This window comes from Lepisma saccharinum, chromosome 13 (genome assembly GCF_977018435.1).
Source record: "Lepisma saccharinum chromosome 13, izLepSacc3.1, whole genome shotgun sequence".
In the NCBI taxonomy this organism is placed as follows: Eukaryota; Metazoa; Arthropoda; class Insecta; order Zygentoma; family Lepismatidae; genus Lepisma; species Lepisma saccharinum.
Genome location: NC_139241.1, coordinates 70,687,980 through 70,711,460, shown reverse-complemented (window position 1 = coordinate 70,711,460; position 23,481 = coordinate 70,687,980). Strand labels below are relative to the sequence as shown.

Sequence of the window (23,481 nt, the reverse complement as noted above, 5' to 3'; positions counted from 1 at the left end):
GTGGACTGGTTTCATTAACGTCAGTGCAATAGTTTACTTGCAATACATTTTTGTAACACCCGGTATATGTGACTTAGTAAGGGATGATTGTAAATATTAAAAATGTATCTTTAACCTTTTGGTGCCCGAGCAGATTTCGAGCAAAATGCAGAGTTTCAATTAAATGTGTAGATCGGAGGCTAATTGCCTTAGAGGGATGAATGATATAACGTTGTACGCGGAATGAAACAGAGATTCAGACTATATAAAATGTATGCAAATTCAGCATATATGTGGCAGGGTGGAGGGGAGAACCCCCAAAATTTCAGGAAAAAATGGGGATTTCCACCCTCCCCCTAGAAAAAAATACATGACAATGTCGACATGCACATGGGAATTATCGCTGGCATGTAAGGAACACACAATTATTTGCGTTATTATCGTATGACCAAGGTAACGCGAGTTGTACCCCCAAAAGGAATGGTCAGCACGCCGCTGATTCAAGCTTCAAAATGCAGCAGTTCCTTGAAATGACTGTAGCTCAGAGGCTAATTGCCCTAGAGAGATGAATGATATGCCGTTGTACGTTAAATGAATCACAGATTCAGACGATATAAAATTTATGCACATTCGGCGTATATATGGCGTATTTTTTTTTTTAAAAAAAATTGGGTTCCCCCCTCTTTAGAAAAAGGACTGAAAACATTCTTTTTGACCTCGGGTACCGATAAACAAACTTCTTTCGAATGCAGTTTCCAGGGGTGAGGTAAACGCATTGCTTTGGAACAACAAAGCCGGCCTTACTTTGTCAGCAAAATTTTTCCCTTGAAAAAAAGATGCAAAAAAGAAGTCTCCTTTTTCCAGTCATTTTCATGAAAAGAGAAAACATACAACAAAAATGTCTGTTAAATATATGTGTTAACAATAATATGAAGAAAAAAAATGGAATTCTAGCCAAAAATAGACAATGCATCTCGTTCGAGACGATCGGACACCTAAAGGTTAAGGCAGATCCAAATTTTCAAATCCACTTGGATTTTTTGTCAGACAAGAAAGAAGTAAGTGTAACATATGGGTTGAATGCAGTAGGTTTAAACATTTGGATCTTCATTCTAAGGGTACATGTCTAGACATTATGTAGAATATGAACATTCTTTTAACAGCTGCAAATGGTTGCTTCAGTGTCCCAGGTTCAACTCATGTTCTTGTACCACCAAAGGTTCTGGATTCAAACCCCACTTTGACCATGGGTGTTCCTGTGTGAGCATCATTTAGTTATTTCATGTAATTATCCTCCATCTTCATCATTGCAATTCGTTAATTGTGACAGGAAAATTAAGTAAAATAGAAAAAATAGAGACCAACAAAGGAGGTATTTCATGTTCCGGGATTTTAGATACAGAGCAATGGCATTGTATGCAAGACACACAGGTTCGAGTGCTGGTAAAGCCTGCAGTTTTCACTGAAATTTTGTACGTCTCCTGTGTGTGCCAAATCTGTGTAATTTAAAACTCTACGCTGGGAGAAACTAGGCACTGATGCCACAGCGTTTCAAAGACCACAGATCTTGTTGCGGTAGCTCTGGCAGACAAAATTCCACATGGATAAAACGGCAAAAAATCAATCGAAGCCAGGGTTGGTTCTGTAGGTATGCCAGAGACCCAGGTAAAAGTCCTGGTTGAGCCTGCATTTTTTGCTGAAATTTCTACATACTAAGTTATTAATATACACATGGTGTGTGTGTGTGTGTATCCACATACCTGTTTATTTTATTTGGTTAATTGCCGTGTCATGTACAGCTCCTTGCTTTTACTTTACTCAAGATGAAAAAGCCAAATGTGTTGGGATTGTCAGTCTACGACAGAGCATACAATCGACGACAGCAGCACAGACCGGAAGCATACAAAGTGGACTACTACAAGTTTGTGGATGGTGTAAAGTGTTTCCAAAATTAAATAAACTGGTATGCGAATATGTAAGAAAGTTTCATGTGTATATTATTATTACATGTTAAGTGTATTATGTGGGAAAACTATAGCATATTGGTTACGTGCGTGTTACTCACTAACAATAAACAAAAATATGTTAGAGTATTCAAATTGGTCTACTTACGCAAGTGAGTATGTATTCTTATGTGAACGACGTTTCGGAAGCTTTACTGCTTCCTTCCTCAGGTTGTCGTTTTCGGCTCGGAATATCAAGCCATGTCAGAGAAGTGTCACGTAAGGATACTGGGTGAAAGGTTTGGGTTAAAAACACTTCATAGTGCTTGGCATATACAGAATTAAAACTACCTTTGTTAAAAACCCTTAAAACTCACAATAAAACATGTTAAAACCACCGCTACGGTAAACTGGAGTTTGTTAAACCCTTAAAACTCACAATAAAACATGTTAAAACCACCGCTACGGTAAACTATGTTTTATTGTGAGTTTTAAGGGTTTTTAACAAAGGTAGTTTTAATTCTGTATATGCCAAGCACTATGAAGTGTTTTTAACCCAAACCTTTCACCCAGTATCCTTACGTGACACTTCTCTGACATGGCTTGATATTCCGAGCCGAAAACGACAACCTGAGGAAGGAAGCAGTAAAGCTTCCGAAACGTCGTTCACATAAGAATACATACTCACTTGCGTAAGTAGACCAATTTGAATACTCTAACGTATTTTTGTTTATTGTGGGAAAACTTTAAATCAAAGTAACATATGATAAAAAAAAGACAAATCCATGTAATTAAATTTAAACACACACAACTCCAAACACACTCGCAACAATAAATGCCATCCTTTGAACTGACAGTTATTTGACACAAAAAATCTTAATACCTTGAGTTATGAAAAATTATAGAAATACGTTATCAATGAAAAGAGCATGCATTACTGCTTCTTAGAAATCTTATTTAAGCGCAAACTAAATTTAAAAAGCTCACTTTTGACACAATTAGGGCTAAGCCGATAATGATACTTATGCATCTGTATGGGCTGATACCACTTATATCAAGATCAGTCTGAATTTATTTACTGATACCTGAATCCATGAAAATGCCACGCAACACTTTGTCAGATTTAAAGTATCCTGGAAATAATGTTATTTTATAATGACGAGAGAAATCGATCTTATGATTCTCATATGAAGGTATGAATGTAAAGCAAAAAACATTTGTGCATAGCTAAGGCATGGTTCCTAAAAAGAAATTTATAAATATTCTAAAATACTTTGAATTGTTACAATTTTCAAGTATTGTCACTGATATTGGTTCAAATTGGTATCAGCTAGCTCAACCCTAATCATAATAAATCAGGGTTGCCGCGTGTCTGGAAAACAGAGAAATGTCAGGGAATTTTGCAGATCGTCTAGAATTTACATGCATTTTGGAGTCTGCAAGAGAAATGGTTGCAAAATGAACAAGCAGTTCACTTCCACTTCTGGATTTAGTTCTAGTGATTCCACTCCCAAAAAAAGATTCAGTTTATTAATTTGTTTCTTTTGTTGTTATGCAAAATTATGGTTCCTTCGAATTTCTGTATAAATTGTCACTTTTATAATACTAGATATTAGAAAGAATATGAAAGTAAAACTTGCAGCCCAGATATCTGATTGATAACTAAAGTACATTGACAATATGATCATAATTATCAGAAAGGTTGGTGAAGATGATGTGATTGTCTATTATTTTATAGACCTTAGTCTTGTTGGCATTTCCTATAGAAATCCTATATACAACAAAAATTTCTCCAGATGGTGTGTACTTATAAATGTAAACCAGAAAGCAGCATTTTCTACGACACTATAAATCTGCTAGAAAATGAAAAATTGTGTATGGTTTATGAACTTTATCTGTTGTTTTTATGTTGTGGAGATCTGTTATGGTGAAATAATAATGTACCTGTTAACCTTAGCCTCATGGTTAGATGCACGTGATTGTAGCACCCAATACATTTGATGCCGATTGTAATTTTACATTTTAGTCTTAAAATTTTCATGTACTCTTGTGTGTGTAGAATGAATTTTGCTAAAAAAAAATGTGAAAGTGAATATTCATAATAATTAACGGATTATATATTTAATTGAAAAACACAAGGTTCAACCCTGTAACACATTTTTTGCATATTTTTTGTCCATGTCTGCAACAATGCATAGCAAGTAGAATGAATGTTGTTCTGATTTTAATACGCACTGCATTCACACACAAAAGAATAGTTAATGCTCCAATGAATACTGAGCATAGATTCTCATAAAAGAAAATTTGGTTCATGGTAGTTCTCTGTCATTGAAGAGTCACCATGCTGTCGCCATCATAATTCCTATTAATTGTTTTATAACTGTTATAAAACACACGCCAAAAGTTCTTACATTAGTAAAGCTGAAAAATACCATGTTTTTAAAAAAACAGAACAAAACTTACATAATCTTGCTGGATAGCTGGTTTCTAGACATGAAAGTAAATAAACCAAAAAAACAATAAAAGGTCTTGCTTGTACACTCATTGCAAATAAAAATATGATTTAAGCATAAAGTTTGTGCAAGAAAGATTGTCCCGGCAAGACTGTAACCCCTTGACTAGAATGGTCAATTCCAAAAGAGAGCACCTACAGCTGGAAAAATTATGTAAAGTTCACATGCAACAACTGTACAAGTGCAAAAAAAAGGGGGCCATGTATCTAAACCCTTTCCAAAAAAGGGCCAATTTCTGGTCATTTTGGCTCTAAATTACCTTTACACCCTCTAAATATGGGCTTGCACCATCCAGGTGGAAAATTATTAATAAATCCCGGTGTATGTCTGATCTGTGCATGTCAGCTAATAGTGTCAAAATACTTACAAAACTGAAAATGTTAGTACACCAGTGAACAAGTAACACATGGTAACTAATACACTTGCTTATTTTCAATTTTTATGAACTTGCAACTTCTCCATGTAGAGATAGCCGGCCCCCATGGCAGAGTGGTTAGCACATCGTGCTATGACTCTAGGGGTCCTGGGTTTGAATCCTGGCCTTGGCATGGATGTTGGCAAGTGTCCATTCATCAATTTCATCATGTCATCACTCATCCCCATCTTCGCAAATTAGCCAAAAGTGGCACAAAGAACAAAGTAAAATGAACCAAATCAAATCAAATCCATGTAGAGATAGGAAGAATCAAGGAATCCCTTCAAATCATACGTTTATTACTCTTTCTAAGCATAATTTGGATTAGAATTCATTATAGCAAAACCACAAAGAATATCCTAACCTAGATTCATGTTGACAATCTTTAGCTCCACAGCAAAAATCAATTTGTTGTTTCCTACACTGTCATACGAGAGTTGCAGTGTTCCAGTCAGTACGGAGACTGACTGCTCCACAGGAGGCATAGGTTTGATTTTCATCATGGGTTTATTCAGGTGAATTTTTTTCTCACCTTGTCCCTGCATTAAGTGAGACTGGGATTCACTGGCCACCTGCAGGTAAAGGCAGCTGGATCATGGTGCTAATCACATCTAAAAATAGGACCAATATTGTTGATGTGTGGCATCCTAGTTTCATGGAATTTTTGCATACTTTACCTTGTCTTACAGTCATGAACCATAATGCAACATATGAACAGATTTTTAAAGCATTATCTTAAACTAAGTGTTCCACCTTACAAAAAACAACATTTTAATGTGTTCAAAGAATTTTTTTAAAAAATTCACGCTGGTGGTCAGTTTCGGCAGATGTCCACCTTATGCTCTGATTATTTGCTTTTGAATTGTGTCCATATAACTAAGTTGTCAGTATTAGTGCTTAACTTTTATGAATTCGTTACAAAATAGTGCTTAAATATTGAAACCTAGTTAGAACCCCATTAAAAATATATTAATGTTCCAAATTTTTAATTATGTGCATTCTATGCTATTTTCTTATTGGACAATACATTTAACTTGCACATTATACATATAATGTGTACAGGTATTGCAATGTATAAATAACACCCGAAAATAAAGTATATATACATAATGTATATTCAGATTGTTGAATCAAATCACACAAAATTCCACTCTCACACGAAAATTCTCTCCTTGTGTTAGTTTGTTGTTGAACCAAAGAAAGAAAATCTGGATAACACTCCCGAAACTGAAGTTAAAAAAATATATATATCATGCATTGCTGCTTGAGAAAATAAATAGAAGCTAGTATACTTAAAGAAACAGAAAACATGTAAACAACATTCACAGCTGTTCACTGAAGCATCATTTTGGGAAATAATTCTAAACAGGAACCAAACAAACAAATCCTAAATCAAATAATATGAACTTCCTGGCATTATTTGTTACATTAAGAGATCAAATTCAATTCAGATATGTATTGGAGGTTGACAGGAGTATTATATTATTATTATTAAAAAAAAATCAAATACTACTTGAAAATTATTCGGATTAATCCCATTCCACTTCAATACAATTTCCATAAAATTGTCTATCATAGACTTGAAATTTTAATACGTGTAAACGTAACATTTCTTGGTATTAGCTATTAAGGGGCAAATTAGAATTTGTTTTATCCCTTACTAAACCCAAAACCTTATTACTTAAGACATTGGGAGATTTAAAGATATATTTGATGATGCTGTATTATACATGCCAGGAATTTCTTTTATTAGTAAAGCTGGAAAAAATTATGTTAATGAAGCACAACAAAACTTACATAATCTTGCTGGGCAGCCGGTTTCTAGAAATAAATGAACGAAAAAATAACTAAAAGAACTTCTCTGTATGCTACAAGTAAATAAAGATGTGATTTAAGCATAGAGTATGCGCAAGAATAAATTGTTTATCAAACTCTAAACATCACTGAGTACTTTCTAGATCTCAAAGAACACAAGCATATGTAACATTAGTGCTAATGTAAATTTCTTACAAAATAACTTGAAAATGTTAACATGCAGTGAAATGGAAGAAAAAACTTTGTACAGTGTTATAAAAAATGAGAAAGGAATAATATTATACAATGCAATAAAATTGGCAACAAACAGCTTTTGGCCCAACCTGCAAGAAAACACCATTTTACACAAGAGACCTTCTGTTCGATTATTTTTTTACTTTTAATCTGTCTCTCTAAATCAGGGGTTCCCAAACTTTTTCCTTGACGGCATCCTTAGTGTTTCAAGATGTTCTGCGGCACCCAAGTTAGTGTAATTACGTTGCTTGCATTAAGTTAAAAAGCAAACACACATTTCAAATTCAGAAACATTTTTGTATGTTAAAAGTACTAAATAAGCACATATTTGGAGCAACCCTATCATTTCAGTGAAAATATTGGAACATTTTACAGCACCTCTGTAATCCAGGATGCTGCAGTGCATACTTTGGAACCACTCCTCTAGATAACCATGATGATGAACTGATCGTTTTACCACATAGGCCAATACTGCAGCTCTCAAATATATGATAAAATTGAGGGTAGGCAAAAAGTATGTGTGCTCCATGCCTCAACATGATTTGCCTTCTATAAATCTGCAGGTGTCTACCAGTCAAGAATGTCAAGAAATTATGCTATTTTTATAGAATAGTGAATTTACGTTGTTATATACCTGTACTGGAATTCGGTAAAATTGAATATTTGGTAATCTAAAATTGTATTGAGTTGTGGTTAAAAAAAAATCACTTTTTTTCTTAAGAATTACGTTCTTCTATGTGTAAAGTTTTGTAAAAATATTAAATAAAGTAATGTGGCCATTCCACAACCAGGATGAAGTCTGAAGCATTAATACTTAAAGCAAGTCTAAATCTATTTTTAAAGTACAACTTCAGTTTTCATCTTAAGCAGCCTTGTGGTAGGGATTTTTCATTGAATATAAATATATATTTTCTTAATTTCTAACTTTCCTAAGTAGGGGGCGATTAAATGAATGTTAGAAAAAGTAAAGAATTTTGGATTTGTTACTTCAGTAGACACCCTGATCTATAACATCTCTATATGCTGCACAGACAGGCGATGGGCGTAACTCGATGAGAAGAAGGGGTGAGGGCACCCTCCCAATTGCCAGGTTTATTAAAACGTACAGATTGAGCATTTTAATTAATTTTTTGAGGCCCGAGCCATTTTTTATTATTTCCCTAATGTTAATAGTTATTTATGAAAATAGTCTTGAACCCCACTTTTATGGGAAGGATTTTTTGTCCTGCCCCCCCCCAAAAAAAAATAGGCTCATTCTTATCAGACTTCTACCCTCGCAATTCCAACTGGCAGCTGGGAAACAACGAATCAGCGATCAGTTGAATTCTCTTGGAATGAGACATGGCATTTTCGAGTCACAAGGCACCAAAAGTTGTTGGTGGGATGAAACAAATGAGCATCGGATACACAGCATGTTGCCAAACGTACTGTAAAATGGGGAAGAGGGAGTGTAGATTGTTGCCGTTACTGGATAAATCTTCTACAATAGTACACAAAACACTGTACAAAGAAGCCAATAAAAACAACTGGCAAAAACAGATGTACGCTTGGCAATGTTGTAATGTGAGACTGATGTTACCCCTACAGCTGTAACTTCAGAACTAAGGATGTTGACACTCATCGAGCCACACACCCCTAATGACGATTGGTGGACAGATGGAGCAATCTAGCAAAAAGTAGGCCAGCTGCCAGTTGGGTCTGCAATCAGTATAGTAATTTTATACACTTTCATAACTGTATACTACTACTGATCTACTCAAATATCTAATGTACAGTTATCCTGTTTGATCTGTTTGACGTCAAAGTACATTTGTAGCTTATGATCAGTCATTCAATATTCACTGACCATTCCATGATTTTTACTTTTCCCCTCACTTATCCAGTATTTCCAGAAACATGAACTTCAAACTGTTTCTTCAAATTAATGAATTGAAGATAATTTTTCTTATATTGATCAAGTAAACACAAGCCCATAAGGAATATTGAGTCAAAAACTAAGCAATTCTACTCACCCTAGCAGGCTGGATTCTAGTTGGCGTAAAGATTTTCTGCTGCACAGGGATAGTCACCTCGTGAACCCTATCGTCAAACTCAGCTTCCCGTAGTGCTTTGAATGTCTCGGACTTCTGCGGGTCGTAGACAACTGTTGGCTTGCGAGCATAGCTGTTGTATCCAATCAAGAGAGGTAGAAGAGGAGGTAGAAACGACGTGGGTAGTGTGGTCCCGTGGTCCATTTCCGGGATTAATTTTTCCATGGTGGGTGTTGAGACGTAGAAGCAGAAGGCGATTGTTGTTGTTGATGTTTGACGTCAATTTTACGTTGGAGGAATGAAAGATCAATGAAAATACTACATTAGGTGTGCGGACATGTCCATTGGTACAACTAATTGAGCAAAAAATCACTAATATTTAAAAAAATGAAAAGATAAAAAAAAATACTCATTTTATTCTGAATTATGATACAAGGTAAGCAACTAAACACTGACCTCAATCTTTGATGCTAGTTTGTGGTAATGGCCATAGGCATTGTTATGGGGGAAGACATGAAGTACAGGGTGAGTGTAAAGGAAATAGATGGGTGTATGCATTTAGTACTGTTTTATAGAGAAAACCGTTGAAGTTTACAAATCCCACTTTATGTGTGCTTGCATTTGCAGAAACAAATTCTGTTACTGTCATACAGTGTCATTTAGAACACTTTATGGCACACAACCACCCACAAGGCAGTCCATCTATGGTTGAAGCAAGAAATGTGAGGAAACTGGTTGTCTGTGTACATGCTGAGACATGTTCGAAGAGAACTGGACTATTGTATTGATATCTGTCGTGTTACAAAAGGGTCACACATAGAACATTTGTAACTTAACCATGTAAACTTCAGGAAATACTCTTCCAACCATGTAAGTATTTCAGGCATGTTATTAAAACTCTTTGAAACTGTCTATTTCTTGTAGGCTCACCCTGTATAATACATCAGTATCTTCCATATACACAACACATTTTTCAGGATTGTTTGGGGTGACTGACCTTCATGGCAGAGTGGTATAATTCCAGGAGTCCTGCATTCAAATCTCGGCATGGGTGTTCTTTGTCAGTGTTCCTTCATAAATTTCATCAGTCATCGACAGCCAAAAGTAGCAGAAAAATGAAGTAAAATAAACCAAATCATTCTATAATGATTGATTGGGGGATTTGTCCCTCCCGTTTCCCCAATAATGATGCTTATTGCACCTGCAGCAACACTGCAAGAAATCAAACCACGGATAAAAATAAGCGAGCCCGAGCTCCAAATAAATCGGGTCTCTCTCAACCTACCTACTTGCCATAGGGTGTGTTTTGAGTCACACAAGTTTAGTGTGTTAAATTAATTATGGCAATTGGCCATTCCTTAAGTCCTCTCATGAAGGGTGTGATGTTCATTGTGGTGTTATTAAATGTGCAATGAATGAAGTTCATTATTGCATAAAATGCATAGTTAAAGGCAGGTTTGTTTCATGAAGATCATCTGTTAGCTGGGGACAGTGTGAGCATGGTGGCTTCAAATTGCACCAGTTTGATACAGCACTGATATAAAATTTACTCAGTTAACCAGCACTCAAAGTGGAATTGTTAGGTGTGGATATGTTTGGCATACCTATGTGGTTAGCTGGAGTCCCTTGTTCTTAACAAAGCAGCAATGAGACAAGTGGGGGATGCTTTGAATCAAGTTAGCTATCTGAAGGGATAACCCCCCCCCTTCATTTCAAGCACTGTCAATAACAAATATTTTTCTGATGTGATAAATTGGCGATAGTTTCTTAGAACCATGAGTGGTTCCTAATTAATTTATGCAACCAGGTAACTGTTGTAGGTTTTCCTTTTACATAACCACTCCATATTTATGCATTTTCTTCACAAATTGTATACAGAGTCCAGCAGAAGAGTTAGACGGTTTCGAAATGTGAATAACACACCTAATTTTCAAAGGTACAGAAATGTATTACTACAGAAATAGAAGTTATTGTATGCCAATTGCCATGGCAATTCTTTATGACTTAAAAATGATGTCCTTCAAGTGACTTCCATTTACGCGTACACACATTCGAAGCCTCTCCCAGTAGTTGCGGATGGCACGTTGCAATATTTCACCATCAATGTTTGCAATTTCATCTCTAATTGCAAGCTTCAGGTGGTGTAATGTGCGAGGTTTATTCACATACACTTTGGATTTGTGGAATCTCCACAGAAAAAATCACAGATTGTAAGGTCTGGTGACCGAGGAGGCCAGGGTATGTCACCAAACCGGGAAATGGCATGTCCTAAAAAAAGTTGACGAACAACAGCCATAGAGGATCTAGATGTGTGAGCCGTTGCTCCATCTTGTTGGAACCATGTGTCTTGCTGATTTATCCTACGCCGAAGCCGACGAAGTTCTGGTAAAACAAAAGTATTCATCATTGCGATATAGCGTTCGGAGTTCACCGTCGCAAAATCCCCATCTTCATCTTCGAAGAAATGCGGACGGATGACACCAAATGCAGCTACACCACACCACACCATCACTCGTGAGCTGTGAAGCGGCCGTTCATGAAGCTCCTGAGGGTTTTCGTTTGACCAATATCTAAAGTTTTGCTTGTTTACAGATCCATTTAAATGGAAATGTGCCTCATCACTCATAAGAATAATAGTTTCCTCGGACATTTGGAGCATCCATTCAGCAAATCTTTTACAATTGACAAAGTCATCATCATGCAGCTCCTGCACAAGCATAATCTTGTACGGGTGAAATTTTAGATCCAGATGTAACATTCGTCGTACAGAGTGATCTGAAATCCCCAATGCTACAGCATGCTGGCTGGCAGACTGTCTTGGGCTCCTAACAATAGCTTCCCTTACTTGTCGTATGTTTTCTGGTGTCCTTACGGTTCGAACACGGCCAGGTGGTGACCTATTCATAGCTGATGCTGTCAATCTGAAGTTCTGCACCCACGTGATGATAGTGTTGCAGCTTGGTACACGTCCATGACGTGCCACATGAAAATGACGTCGAAAAAGACTGCATTTTCAATACAGGTTCTCCAGTCTTGAAGAATCCCTCCACAACAAACGCTCGATGTTGAACATTCCAGGGCTCCATGCTTACTGGGCTGACAAACAGTTAAGCAGGCCACCAACTTCTCACTGGATCGCCGATTGTTGATTTGAATTTATTTCAATTGTTCAAACGGACAAAGCGCTGACTCAAGATCTTACGTAGGTCATTTAAAAGGAAAGGAAAAAGGCCATCGAATGTGTATAGAAGTAAATTGAAGGCATCATTTTTATTTTTGCACGAACTGTCGTAGTAAATAAAAATGGCATACATTTCTGTACCTTTGAAAATTAAGTGTGTTATTCACATTTCAAAATCGTCTAACTCCTCTGCCGGAACCTGTATTTATTAGGGATGGTCTGATATAAAATTTTGGCCGATACCGAAAAAGTACTAATACCGATAACTGATATTCTATCGATCCGATATAAAATCTCAATAATACATGAAGAACCTGAATGGTTCATTGACCTCCTTAATAAATGTGTATTTCCAGGTCAATGCAATGCAAAAAAAAGTTGCATATTTAGATATTTACTTTAAGAATATCCATAAAAATTATAGCAAAAGGGCAGAATTTTGCACTAAATTATAGGATATTTATAGATATATCGGATCAGTAAAATAATCGCTAATTTTACCAATACACTGATATGCCTACATCGGCCAATACCGATAGAGTACTGATTAAATTATCTGTCCCATCCTTAGTATTTATATCCATAAAAATGGCAGAATTGTGCACTAAGTTACAGGATATTTATAAATATACCAATTAATCTGTCCTATTCATACTAACAAGAGAAAATAAATTTGTTAATTTTCCTCTTTCTCTATCTGAACACTATGTAATTCTACCTAGTCGTATCATAAAATACTGACAGAAAGTTTGAGGCAGTGTGTACAACCGGTTTTCAAGGTCGTGGCCGACCTTCCTGTGCAAGAGGCTGGAGTGGGCCATTGTGAGTTGAGCTGTCATAGAGGAAGTGTGTTCGTAAAAGTGTAGCTATGGAGTGGGGCGATTACGAAAATCGTGTGGCAGTAATAGCGCTTCATAAAGTGGGTCAAACAGCCCCCATGATATTCAGAACACTTAAAAAGTTGAATATCAGCAAATCTTTCGTGTATCGGACCATCAAGCGATTCACAGAGACTGGGACAGTTGATGATCGCCCAAGGCAAGGCCGCCCACGCAGCGTACAAACCAAAAAGTTAGTGCAAGCAGTGGCAGCCCGTATTCGGAGAAATCCTGTACGAAAGCAGGCAGTGCTTGCTCGTGAGCTGAACATTTCCAAAATGTCAGTGTCTCGTGTGTTAAGAAGTGACTTGGGGTTGAAGGCTTACCGGCGAAGTACAGGTCACTTCCTCAATGCACGTCTGAAAGAGCAGAGGGTGATAAAAGCAAAACGCCTCCTGCAGCGTTACGCCAACAATGGCCACAGGAAAATTCTTTTCACAGATGAAAAGATATTCAATATTGAGGAAACTTTCAATCGCCAAAATGACCGGATGTATGCGTCAACATCCCACGAAGCTCGGGAGAAAGCCCCGAAGATCCAGAGGGGTCATCATCCAGCCTCAGTCATGGTTTGGTGGGGCGTGGCGTATGATGGCACCACCAAGCTGCATTTTTGTGAAAAAGGGGTGAAAACGTCAGCCAGAGTGTACGAAAATACTGTGTTGAACTCTGTTGTGAAGCCTTTGAGTGACACTTTGTTCAGGAACCAACATTGGACCTTCCAACAGGATTCCGCACCTGCCCATAAGGCACACTCTACCCAGGAGTGGCTCAAGAGCAATGTCCCGGACTTCATTGCTCCAGCTGATTGGCCTGCTAGCAACCCTGACCTCAACCCGTTAGACTACAAATTGTGGTCAGTGCTTGAGGGCATGGTCTGTACGAGGAGGCATGCCAATATTGACAGTCTGAAACGGTCCCTGGTGAAGGCAGTGGCGACTTTCCCTATGGAGACAGTGCGTAATGCTGTAGATGAGTGGCCGCAGAGACTTCAGGCCTGTGTGAAGGCCAAAGGTGGCCATTTTGAAAAATGATTGGTGTTATGTGTTCGTTAGACCTGTAAGTAACCTATACAATCAGGACATTAAAGTATCTTTAACACTTTCGTCATAATTCACTTTCAATGTTGTGTCAGTATTTATGATATACTAGGTAGTACAGAATAATGATCTACAGAAATACATGTTATTCAGTCTAATACAAATATGAAAAGAAATTACTACAGACTACAAAAGAATAAACTGAAGACAAGTAATAACAAGCAAGTAGAAATGCTGTCTTCTAACCAACCTTAAAAAAATCCCTACAAAGCAGCTGTTACAGAAAAACAGACAGATGGACACTACAGCCAAGCACTACAAAAAGTTGTTATATTAATTTAGCAAGCAATTAACATATATGCAATAGAATACGAAATGTCAATGTCAATTTTGAAAATTAATTCAAACATTGTAACATGCTTTTGTTAGATCTGAAACTGCAATCCAGAAGAAATTTGAATTAATATAAAATTACTTCACATTTTCCCACTGCATTAGAATGTATATGTAAACTCAAATAATTTGCTCTAAAAACAATAAGCCTGTCCTAAACATATTCACAAGCTGGATTTGATGAAAATCGACAGCAACCCATGACCATGGTGAACTCTGTGGGCATGTAGCCTAAAATTTCATATACTTCATACTCTCTTCTATTATTTTAGAAAATATTTTGTGTTAGGGATTTACTATCTTCATAACATAGTACAAGAAACATTTATATTTCAATAGATGTTCCTAGGCAGGTATTAAATATTCTATAGCATGAATGTGGTTACCCTGCCATCGATACAAAATATTCAGGAATACTTCATCAAATTATCACCAATTTTCATAAACATCTGAAAACAGTAAAATTATTGAATATGACAAATTAAAAATTGCCGATAGATCTAAACGCAAGCCTGAAATGTCAATTTCAACACTTGAAGGATATAGAAATAAGTCATTTATTTATTGATATTTTTTAAAAAAATATGATACAACAGGTGTTGGTTGAAATGGTATGGAATGACCCTATTTTTAAGTGGTTTCTCACCACTACACACTCGTGTACACGCGAGAGAGCATGCACGAACAAAATGTTACCAATAATATATTTGATGCTTTACAGGTTTCCTGACAAGCAGCAGTTAGAACAGTGTTGCCAGTGTAACATATTTTACAGTAAAAATAAAAAAAATATGGAACATGGAGAACATTTTTTAAAACTTCTGCCCGGTTATACACAAAAATATTGCAAGGTCTGATTGCACCTCCTGCAAGTACAGTAACCAAAGACTATGTTGTACAATTTTCAGAAATTTTGAGAAAATGATTTCTGAAAAATGGTCAAAATGAATTTTTTCATTTTTTAAAAAAAAGTATTTTCTACATAATGTTAGAAGTAAGTTCAGAAATGACATTGCAAATAGTTAGTCCAGTTCTCATATTATATTATCACAGCAAAACTCGTGTCCTGAGTTCTTCGGGTTTCATAAATATATTCCTTAATAAGGTTTTGAAAGTGCTTTGAACAAGCTTTCAAATAAAAGAAACCTCAAGTCTCTACCATTTTTTGTTTTTGATTTATACATAGTGGTTTGAAAATTGCATTATTTCCATTACACAGTTTTTTTTTTATCAAATAGTGTCTTTCTTTGTGAGCTTGTAACACTGTAACAAATCAACAGAAAAGAAAAATATTTTAATTTTAGACATGTATCATGTGGTCCTTTAACATATATTTTTTTTAGGTGATTTTGAAATTTGAAAGTGACACATTTATTACTTACCTGTATGACTTGAGATAAAATGGCCCACGTGTCTGTATGAATTATTGTCCCATTAAAATTATATATGATTGCATAAGCTGTAGTGTATTACACTCGAGGGTGGGAGACTTGAATGAGTATGAGCGAGCAAAAGTGGGGATGGTATTGCTGTTGTCTTGTAATCAAGATATCTCAGTGAGTGATTTGGATCAAACTTTATATTGTATGTCCACTCTCAATTTGCCTATCTGCACATAAAATAGAATTACAAGAAACATTGACAATTGCCATATTATTCACAATGTATGTCAAAGAAGCTCCCTTTGGGTATTTCGTTGATTCCTTAGTCTCGCTGGTATCACATTCAAATAAGTGAAATCATTAGATGGCAGGAATGAACTGATAATACATTTTGCCTGTAATTGACATACAAAACTAGGGCATATTAATTATAATTTATTTGTTTATATTTATAACTAAAGAACTGATATTTATGAAGAAAATTTTAGGAAAGTATGAAATTGAAAATGCCAAAATATGAAGAAATATGAATCTTTATTTCGAAGTATTTCTACATGTTTCAAATATAAATGGAATAAACGACTTTGGTCACAAAATTGCTTCCTCAGTATATACTGCACATCATACGTAGAACTCAGTGGCGGCTGGCCAAGTGCAACAAGTGCAGATGTTTTCACCTAATTTTCAAATTAATATTGACATTTTTCATTTGCTTGTTAAACTATTTTCCAGCAGAACGCACACGATAATACTCAAACAACACGCCGCTCGGCGCTACGCACGTGAAGAGTTCGTCCCAACCCAAGAGCAAACACCGCCAGGTTGCGGAAAACTTAGCCGGTTGTCATGGCAACGGTGACGTCACCTAGCGTTGGCCTTGAACAGGTGTCGCCTCCTAGATGAAGCAGTTGTCTCGTCGGAGAAAACATTGCATCCAGTGGTTGTGGCAAAATCTTTGCGTTCTCGCGAGATCTTGTTCCGCGTGTGTGTTTCGCGTTTCCTATCGTGTGTTGTGTTCATGTGTTGAGCTGTGGTTTTTACAATGAACCCAGTAAATGACTTAGTGTGTAATTTGTTGCAGACAACATTTTCCAGATGGACGGATGAAGACAAAAAAGACGTTTTAAATTGGGGGGGGGGCACTGGCACTTACTATTTGTTTTTCATTGCCTATAAATATACTTCTTCACCTGTTATTTTAGGCACGAGCCGCTACTGGTAGAACTCCTATTTATTGCAGTAAATAACGACAAGTTTCTCCATGTTGTCCGGAAGCAGTTTAAATCTTCTGTCTGTCAAGATAGTTTTGCGTGATGAGAGCTTTGCTCCACATCGCATGAAGTGATAGGAGCATACTTGTATCCTGTATGTAAAAATATACATATCTCTTTCGTACAGTAGGTGCAGAAAACTGATTTCCCATCTGTACAGTAACATTTAAATTCAGAGCACCAATCTGAAATTCCAGATTTAGGCATCTTGGTATCACTTATTTCTAGCATACAATTCTCCACGTCCTGATCACAACAGCCAGAAGTCACGACTAAGAATGACGCACAGCAACTGATGGACAGAGAAATTCCATTCACTAGCCCCTCCCTCCCAAACACCCCCAAGGGTTTGAGAAATAGTCATCCTCAGCAATCGCTGAAGGTCAACATAGATTTATGGCCTAAGACAACATGCTTTCCCAGCATTTTGCTCCAGAAATGCTTGGAAGAACCCAAAGAACAAATATACCGTAAACATATTGTTGGTGTTTCCACAAAGATTTTTGTAATATAATTAAGACAACTTCGGCTTAAAACATTAAAATATAAACTTAATATGAAGCTCTTGTCAAAATATTATGAAATATGATTTTTTCATGGGCAATGGAGTCTATGCTTATCAGAACGTATAGATCTCAAGTTTTTTTGCTGTGTAGTAAAAATAGAGAATATGAAATTTCATAAAAATCCGTTCTCTATTTATAACAATAAAACAAATGGAAGAATTTTGCACTAGATTAAAGATAGTTATGGATGGATTGGTGATATTATTGGCAACTTCACCAATAGGCATATATCGGCATAGATACCAATAGAGTACTTATTGATCTGTCATTTATTGGATGAAACAGAGTTGCCAAGTTTTTCTCACTTCTGTGAACTGCCTTTCTAGATTCTGGTAGGTAAGTTTCAATGGAAGACTAGGGTTGCTGTGCATCCCTGATTTTCTAAGACAGTCCCAGTATAATTTATTCTGGTGTTGTGAAAAGTTTCTTTGGGATGCACTAATGTCCTGGAATTGGGCGGGAAAGCAGAAATGATTAAAATTATGCTTTTATGAACATTCTGTGTAGTTAAATTCATGGACGTAATTTTAAAATGCTCACTTTACAAAACAATCTAATTGCAAGTTGAACAATAATACAAGAGTTATTGAGATACAAGAATGTGCTACAGAGATATTTGACTTCACCATGTCACTGCTGAATGTGCATGCCAACAACAATTAGTAATAATGCTACTTTTCTAATTGTAGTATATTCCATTGTATTCTTCCAAAAAAATTCAACATTGTGAGAGAGCAGTTTACTTCATTATGGTACCGAAAAGGAATTGCAAATTTAATGGTAGAGTATAACTTATTCATTCCCAGAAATAGAGAGAGATTATCCAAAGTTCTAATCAAATAATACTAATGTAAGAAACTCCACGCTTAGTAGCTACCATGCCTTTCTAGAATTTTGTGCATCTACCAAAGTTAAATATGCTGTCAACAAAAATAAACAAGGCAAGTCTGATGCTACAGAAAGTTAGAAGAAATTCCAGTATGTGAGAAAGAGAAGAAAAGATATAGCCGTGCATTTGTTTTAGCTGGCGAAACGAACATTGCAAAACAATTTGCATTATGCGTTAACTTTACTTGCCTTAGTTTCGAAGGTCTTGGTGAAAGAGCTGGCGACTTCGGAGACATAGGAGCCTGGTATAATTGTCTTGGCGAATTTTGCCTGCGTGGGTAGTTTAATAAGATGTCAGCAAACATTATGTGAATAAGCACAAACAAAAAAATCTTCAAAGAATAACAAAATAGCCATGTAATTATTACTTTAGTACACATTAAAAGGTAAATAACACTTCAAATCTGTGAAATTCATGGATAAGAAAAGTGGTTACACACCCCAAAAAAGCATAAAAGGTTAAGACACTTTTTTTAGTATGATATTTTGTGCAAATAAAATGTTATTGTGGCTGCAGTGCCCAATCTGTCCTTCCCGATTATTTCTTTACACTGTCACCAGATGGTAATTGCAAAGAGAATTCCAAAACAATATGCCCTGGCAACACTTAAGTAATTTCAAAAGACATAAGTTTACTTTGTCAGAAGCACATTTTATAAAAGTTTCTTCACCACTACCACTGTTTCCCCCCTTGTTACCCTCCTCGAGGTACTTACGGAGTAACGCCTGTCTGTGTTGCAATCGTCTCGGCTATGTTCTGGTCAGAATAAAGGTTAATGGGTGAGTTGAACTGCTTGTGCACAATCTGAAAATAATCCAGGAACAGGAATTAAGAGTTTTGAAGTCACATTTAAAGATTTATGAATATCTAACAACTGTTGCTTTCATAAGGCTTGTATGGGCCTTTGGTCAATGGCAAAGCAGCTGTTTTCAAATTTTCTCTTTCGAGAAACCTCTATGATATTCCAGTCAGAAAAATTACATATGTTTAGAATTCCTTCTACAACATTCATGTGAATCATCATGTGGTTTGCCTTCTCTGTTGCCTAGATATTCTCAGTAGGGTACCTAAGCTTATTAAAGTATTGATAATATGTAGACAACATTGAAAGAAAACCACTATAAGGATTTAAGATTTTGGAATATCATAGTTGTTTTTCAAAAGGAGAAAAAAATTCGAAAACACCTGCCCTGGTGTCGGCCAAAGATCCAGCCGTGCCTAAAGAGACTAACCCGTGGCACAACAGCCCGTGAGGGCCAGTGTCTACCTACAGACTGCCGGCCTCACTTCCACTAGAGGTGGGAGATCATCCGACCAGTTACAGGGTGGTCAGCACGACGAACCCCGAGTCATCGTAAGTTCCATGACCAGATCCGCTACTCGTTCGTAGCTCCCCAATTTCCTCATGATGGTGGGTGGCCACCGGTCCCATACACAGGCCAACATCTCTGGATAAACGTTGTTTTGCTTCCCCCAGGAGACTCGAACCTGCATGCGACCCGCAGCCGGAGCCCAAAGCACGATGCCCTAGACCTCACAGCCACAGTGTGGGACCTTAAGAGACTTTACCCGTCTCAATCTTCATGCGTATGTACTCACTTCATGATTTTGGTGTGGGTTGTTACAGGTCAATAAGCTTTGAGAATTTCTGGAGGCGACATCCGAGGCATACCAGATTTTCTCAAGCACCAGGGACCTTTTGAAACATGAAGCAAGAAATCCATATACAAATACTTTTTTTGTTATCGTGTACTTTGTCTTTTAGCATCCCTAGTACTAAATTGAATACAAATATAGCAAGCAAGCAAGAGTGGTTTAAAAACTTACTTTGTCACACTAAAAGGTATTACCATTTAAACACTCATTGCTTGTTTTATTTGTATTGAAGGGGAGAAAGGGGAGTGTGAGTATCATTATCCATCTCTTTGATCCCAGGATCATTGGAATACAGAAAAGGGTTGCAAATATAAGTTTGTCTGCTAAAAGAAAAGAAATAAAGAAAAAATTATGCTACTGATTTCTGCTGTCGACAGCATGACAAAAATGGTCTCATTTTGCAGGTACATTTTATGCAAGTGACATATGCGGTTTGTAAGAAAACCATAGTTAATGGGATAGTCAAATGGTAACAGTGCTACCATCTCGTGTCTTTTCGCATAAAGTGGAAGATGGATCCATCCATGATTTATTTATTTATGTTTTGGCAAGTTGCAGTGAAAGACAGAAAGAAGATGAGCTGTTTCTCCCATCCACTCCACTAGATTTGTAGACGAGCATTTGTGAACCTGTATGAACATTGAGAGAGAAAAAATGGTAATCGGGAATCATGTAAAAGGTGGCTTTGCATTTACTACTTTGGTTTTTCCAAAGATTTTTACTGCTTTAATTTCATTATTTTTTTTATTGTTTCATACTTTCGAGGGGGAGGGAGGGTGCTGCAGCCTATCACTTTTCCCATGCATATGGGAATGATTGCAGGTGACTGTACATACTTAAAACTCAAAATCTTCAAAATTCCAGTTAGAGTGTTATTTCTTGAAGTGCAAATATAATCAGCAAAAGCCTTCATGATTTTTAATAACAAATAATTTCAACAATGAATAACAACTGTAGCACACACTTCTATCCATTGATTTTTCTTTATATTTTTGTCTTTGTATTCCTCCAATGATTTGTATCAAATTGTTTTTCTCCAGTTGTGTACCCTCCCATGTTATGTGGTTTACCACCAGTAAAACAAACAATTTTCACATATATGGAAATTACTTTCAAATTTGAAGTTGTCGAACTTTTGTTTTTGTTTCATTTGCATCCCTGCATTGGTGTTTTATTTCTGTTATATCTAATTAATACATAATAAATATATAGAATAAGAATTGTTGTGGTAAACCAGGTAATTTTTTTAAAATACACCACTGATTTCACCTCATCTATAAACTCCACAACGGCATGTTTTCCAAATGTTACATCACGCAAACATGCCACTGCATAAAATAACCAATTTGTTTCCATTGTACAAAGTGTGACCACTTTTGCCATTGACCACAGAAAACAAGTCTTACATCATATCCTCTCTTACAAAGGCACTAGCCATGGAGAGAATATGGGAGCTTTCAGGCCAATGTAACAGGTGGAATGGGATTTCACACTGGAATGACGAACAACGGATGTGACAGTGCATGAAACAAGAACGTCCCAATTGAAATGACAAGTGTTCCTTACTTGTCGCCTGTCACATGTCACTTTGGTACCCAAGCTCCTTTAGTCTCCAAAATATTTGTTTATTTTTTTTTTAAACAAAAGTAGTTAAAATTACAAAACTCCTCCAAGATTCAGAGCTAGTTCAAAATATATAGAATAAAGGCTAATTTAAATTAAAATTAGCTAGCAAGCATCCAAACGTAGGAATAATATCATGCATATACACAAACCATTATTAAATATAATTCTAGTTCATTAGTATTAATATGCTGCACTTGTACTGCTAAAACTTATATGTTGAAAAACTGTTGGGTAGATGTGCATTGAAACATCAAGGGTTGACAGAGGAGGCCATACCTTTCCCGAAAAGCAATCGCACTTTTCCTACAATATAGTATTGAAACTAATTTTCACACTTCCAGTGTTGTTTTTGAAAAATTTCCACTGGGGGGATCATCGGGATATTGTATAGGTATAGTTTCTCCCAAGTTCCAAAAATTAACATCTAGGGGGTCAGGAATTCCCTCATCTCCGTCAAACACCACTTTCACGTTACTAAATTTACGTATAAAGACCATGAGATACCATGAAATAGGGCTGCAATAGATTCATTAAGAGAACAAGAGGATGTGTGACAATATTCTTTACAGCTGAAATGGTGAATGTTATACAGTGCTATTGCTGGACAAGTGTTAACAAGATGTAAGCATGTATGATGCTCATAATTGTAAAATTTGTAATTTTTTTCTAATGTCAAAATAGTTGCAAATCATTTGCTGCTCTTACTCAAAGGCATCTTGGGTAACTAGAAGTTTCACATTTCAGAAACAGCTTTGACTTCCAAAAAATATGAGAAATACTTCACGGTGCAATTCTTGATAGAATGTTCTTAAGGGTCGGCCATTGCCAGGGCAGCTGTTTTCAAATTTTCATGTAGTTTCGAAAAACATCAATGCTATCCCAGAATCTTAATAATTACACATGCTTAGAATTTCTTATAGAGCATTTGAATGAATCGTATGTGGTTCTTGCTTTCACTGTTGTGTAGATATTCTCAATAGTTCTGTGGCTACATCAGTCTATTCTACTATTGATAATATCTAGATATCATCAAAAGTGAACTATGTGAAGATTCATGTAAATGCTCTAGAAGTAATTCTAAGAGCATGTAATTTTTTAGATTCTGGAATATCATAGTTGCTTTTCGAGAGGAGAGTAAAATTTGAAAACAGCTGCCCTGGCGGGAGCCAAAGGTCCAGCTAAGCCTTAATGTTAATACTTAGAATACCTTATATGCATTTTAAACATGAAAAGTCATATCTTTACACAAACGTTGTGAGAAAAAAGAGAATGGGGTAGTTAAAACCTGTGGTGCAACAGCCCTTGAGAGCCAGGGCCCACGTACCGACTGCCTCACTCCCACATGCCTTGGCAGAGGTGGTCGATCATCCAACCAGTTATGGGGTGACATGTGGTCAGCATGACGAACCTCCACAGTTCTCATTATAACCAGTTTATGCTACTCATTTGTAGCTCCCAATTTTCTCACAGTGGTGGGTGACCACATACACTGTCTGAAATTTCATGAGAAAAGTTGTTACGATTTCCCCCAGAAGAGTTGAACCACCCCAAAGCCTTACACGTTAGACTGCGTGGCCATGGTGAGGGACAATGCAAGTAGTTAGGCAGATTATTCTATTATGGAGCAGTTATGTTAAATAAACTCCCTAAATATCATGTGCAAAATGTGT

The 23,481-nt window shown here is 36.6% G+C and overlaps 1 protein-coding gene across 5 annotated transcripts in view; it reads right to left on the bottom strand.

Annotated features, from left to right (window-relative positions):
• The window catches only part of Zasp66 (PDZ_signaling and DUF4749 domain-containing protein Zasp66), a 130,800-nt gene that overhangs the window by 3,559 nt on the left and 103,760 nt on the right, over positions 1-23,481 (bottom strand). For 2 of the 5 annotated variants that reach the window (XM_083134418.1, XM_083134414.1), the window contains exons 6-10: positions 19,245-19,333; positions 18,718-18,798; positions 8,912-9,062; positions 6,648-6,671; positions 4,386-4,409 (exon numbers count right to left, since the gene is read on the bottom strand). In XM_083134418.1, coding sequence (XP_082990544.1) covers positions 4,386-4,409; positions 6,648-6,671; positions 8,912-9,062; positions 18,718-18,798; positions 19,245-19,333 — 369 coding nt within the window. The remainder of the gene's footprint in view (positions 1-4,385; positions 4,410-6,647; positions 6,672-8,911; positions 9,063-18,717; positions 18,799-19,244; positions 19,334-23,481) is intronic. The other 3 variants (XM_083134415.1, XM_083134416.1, XM_083134417.1) reach the window with 3 other exon arrangements.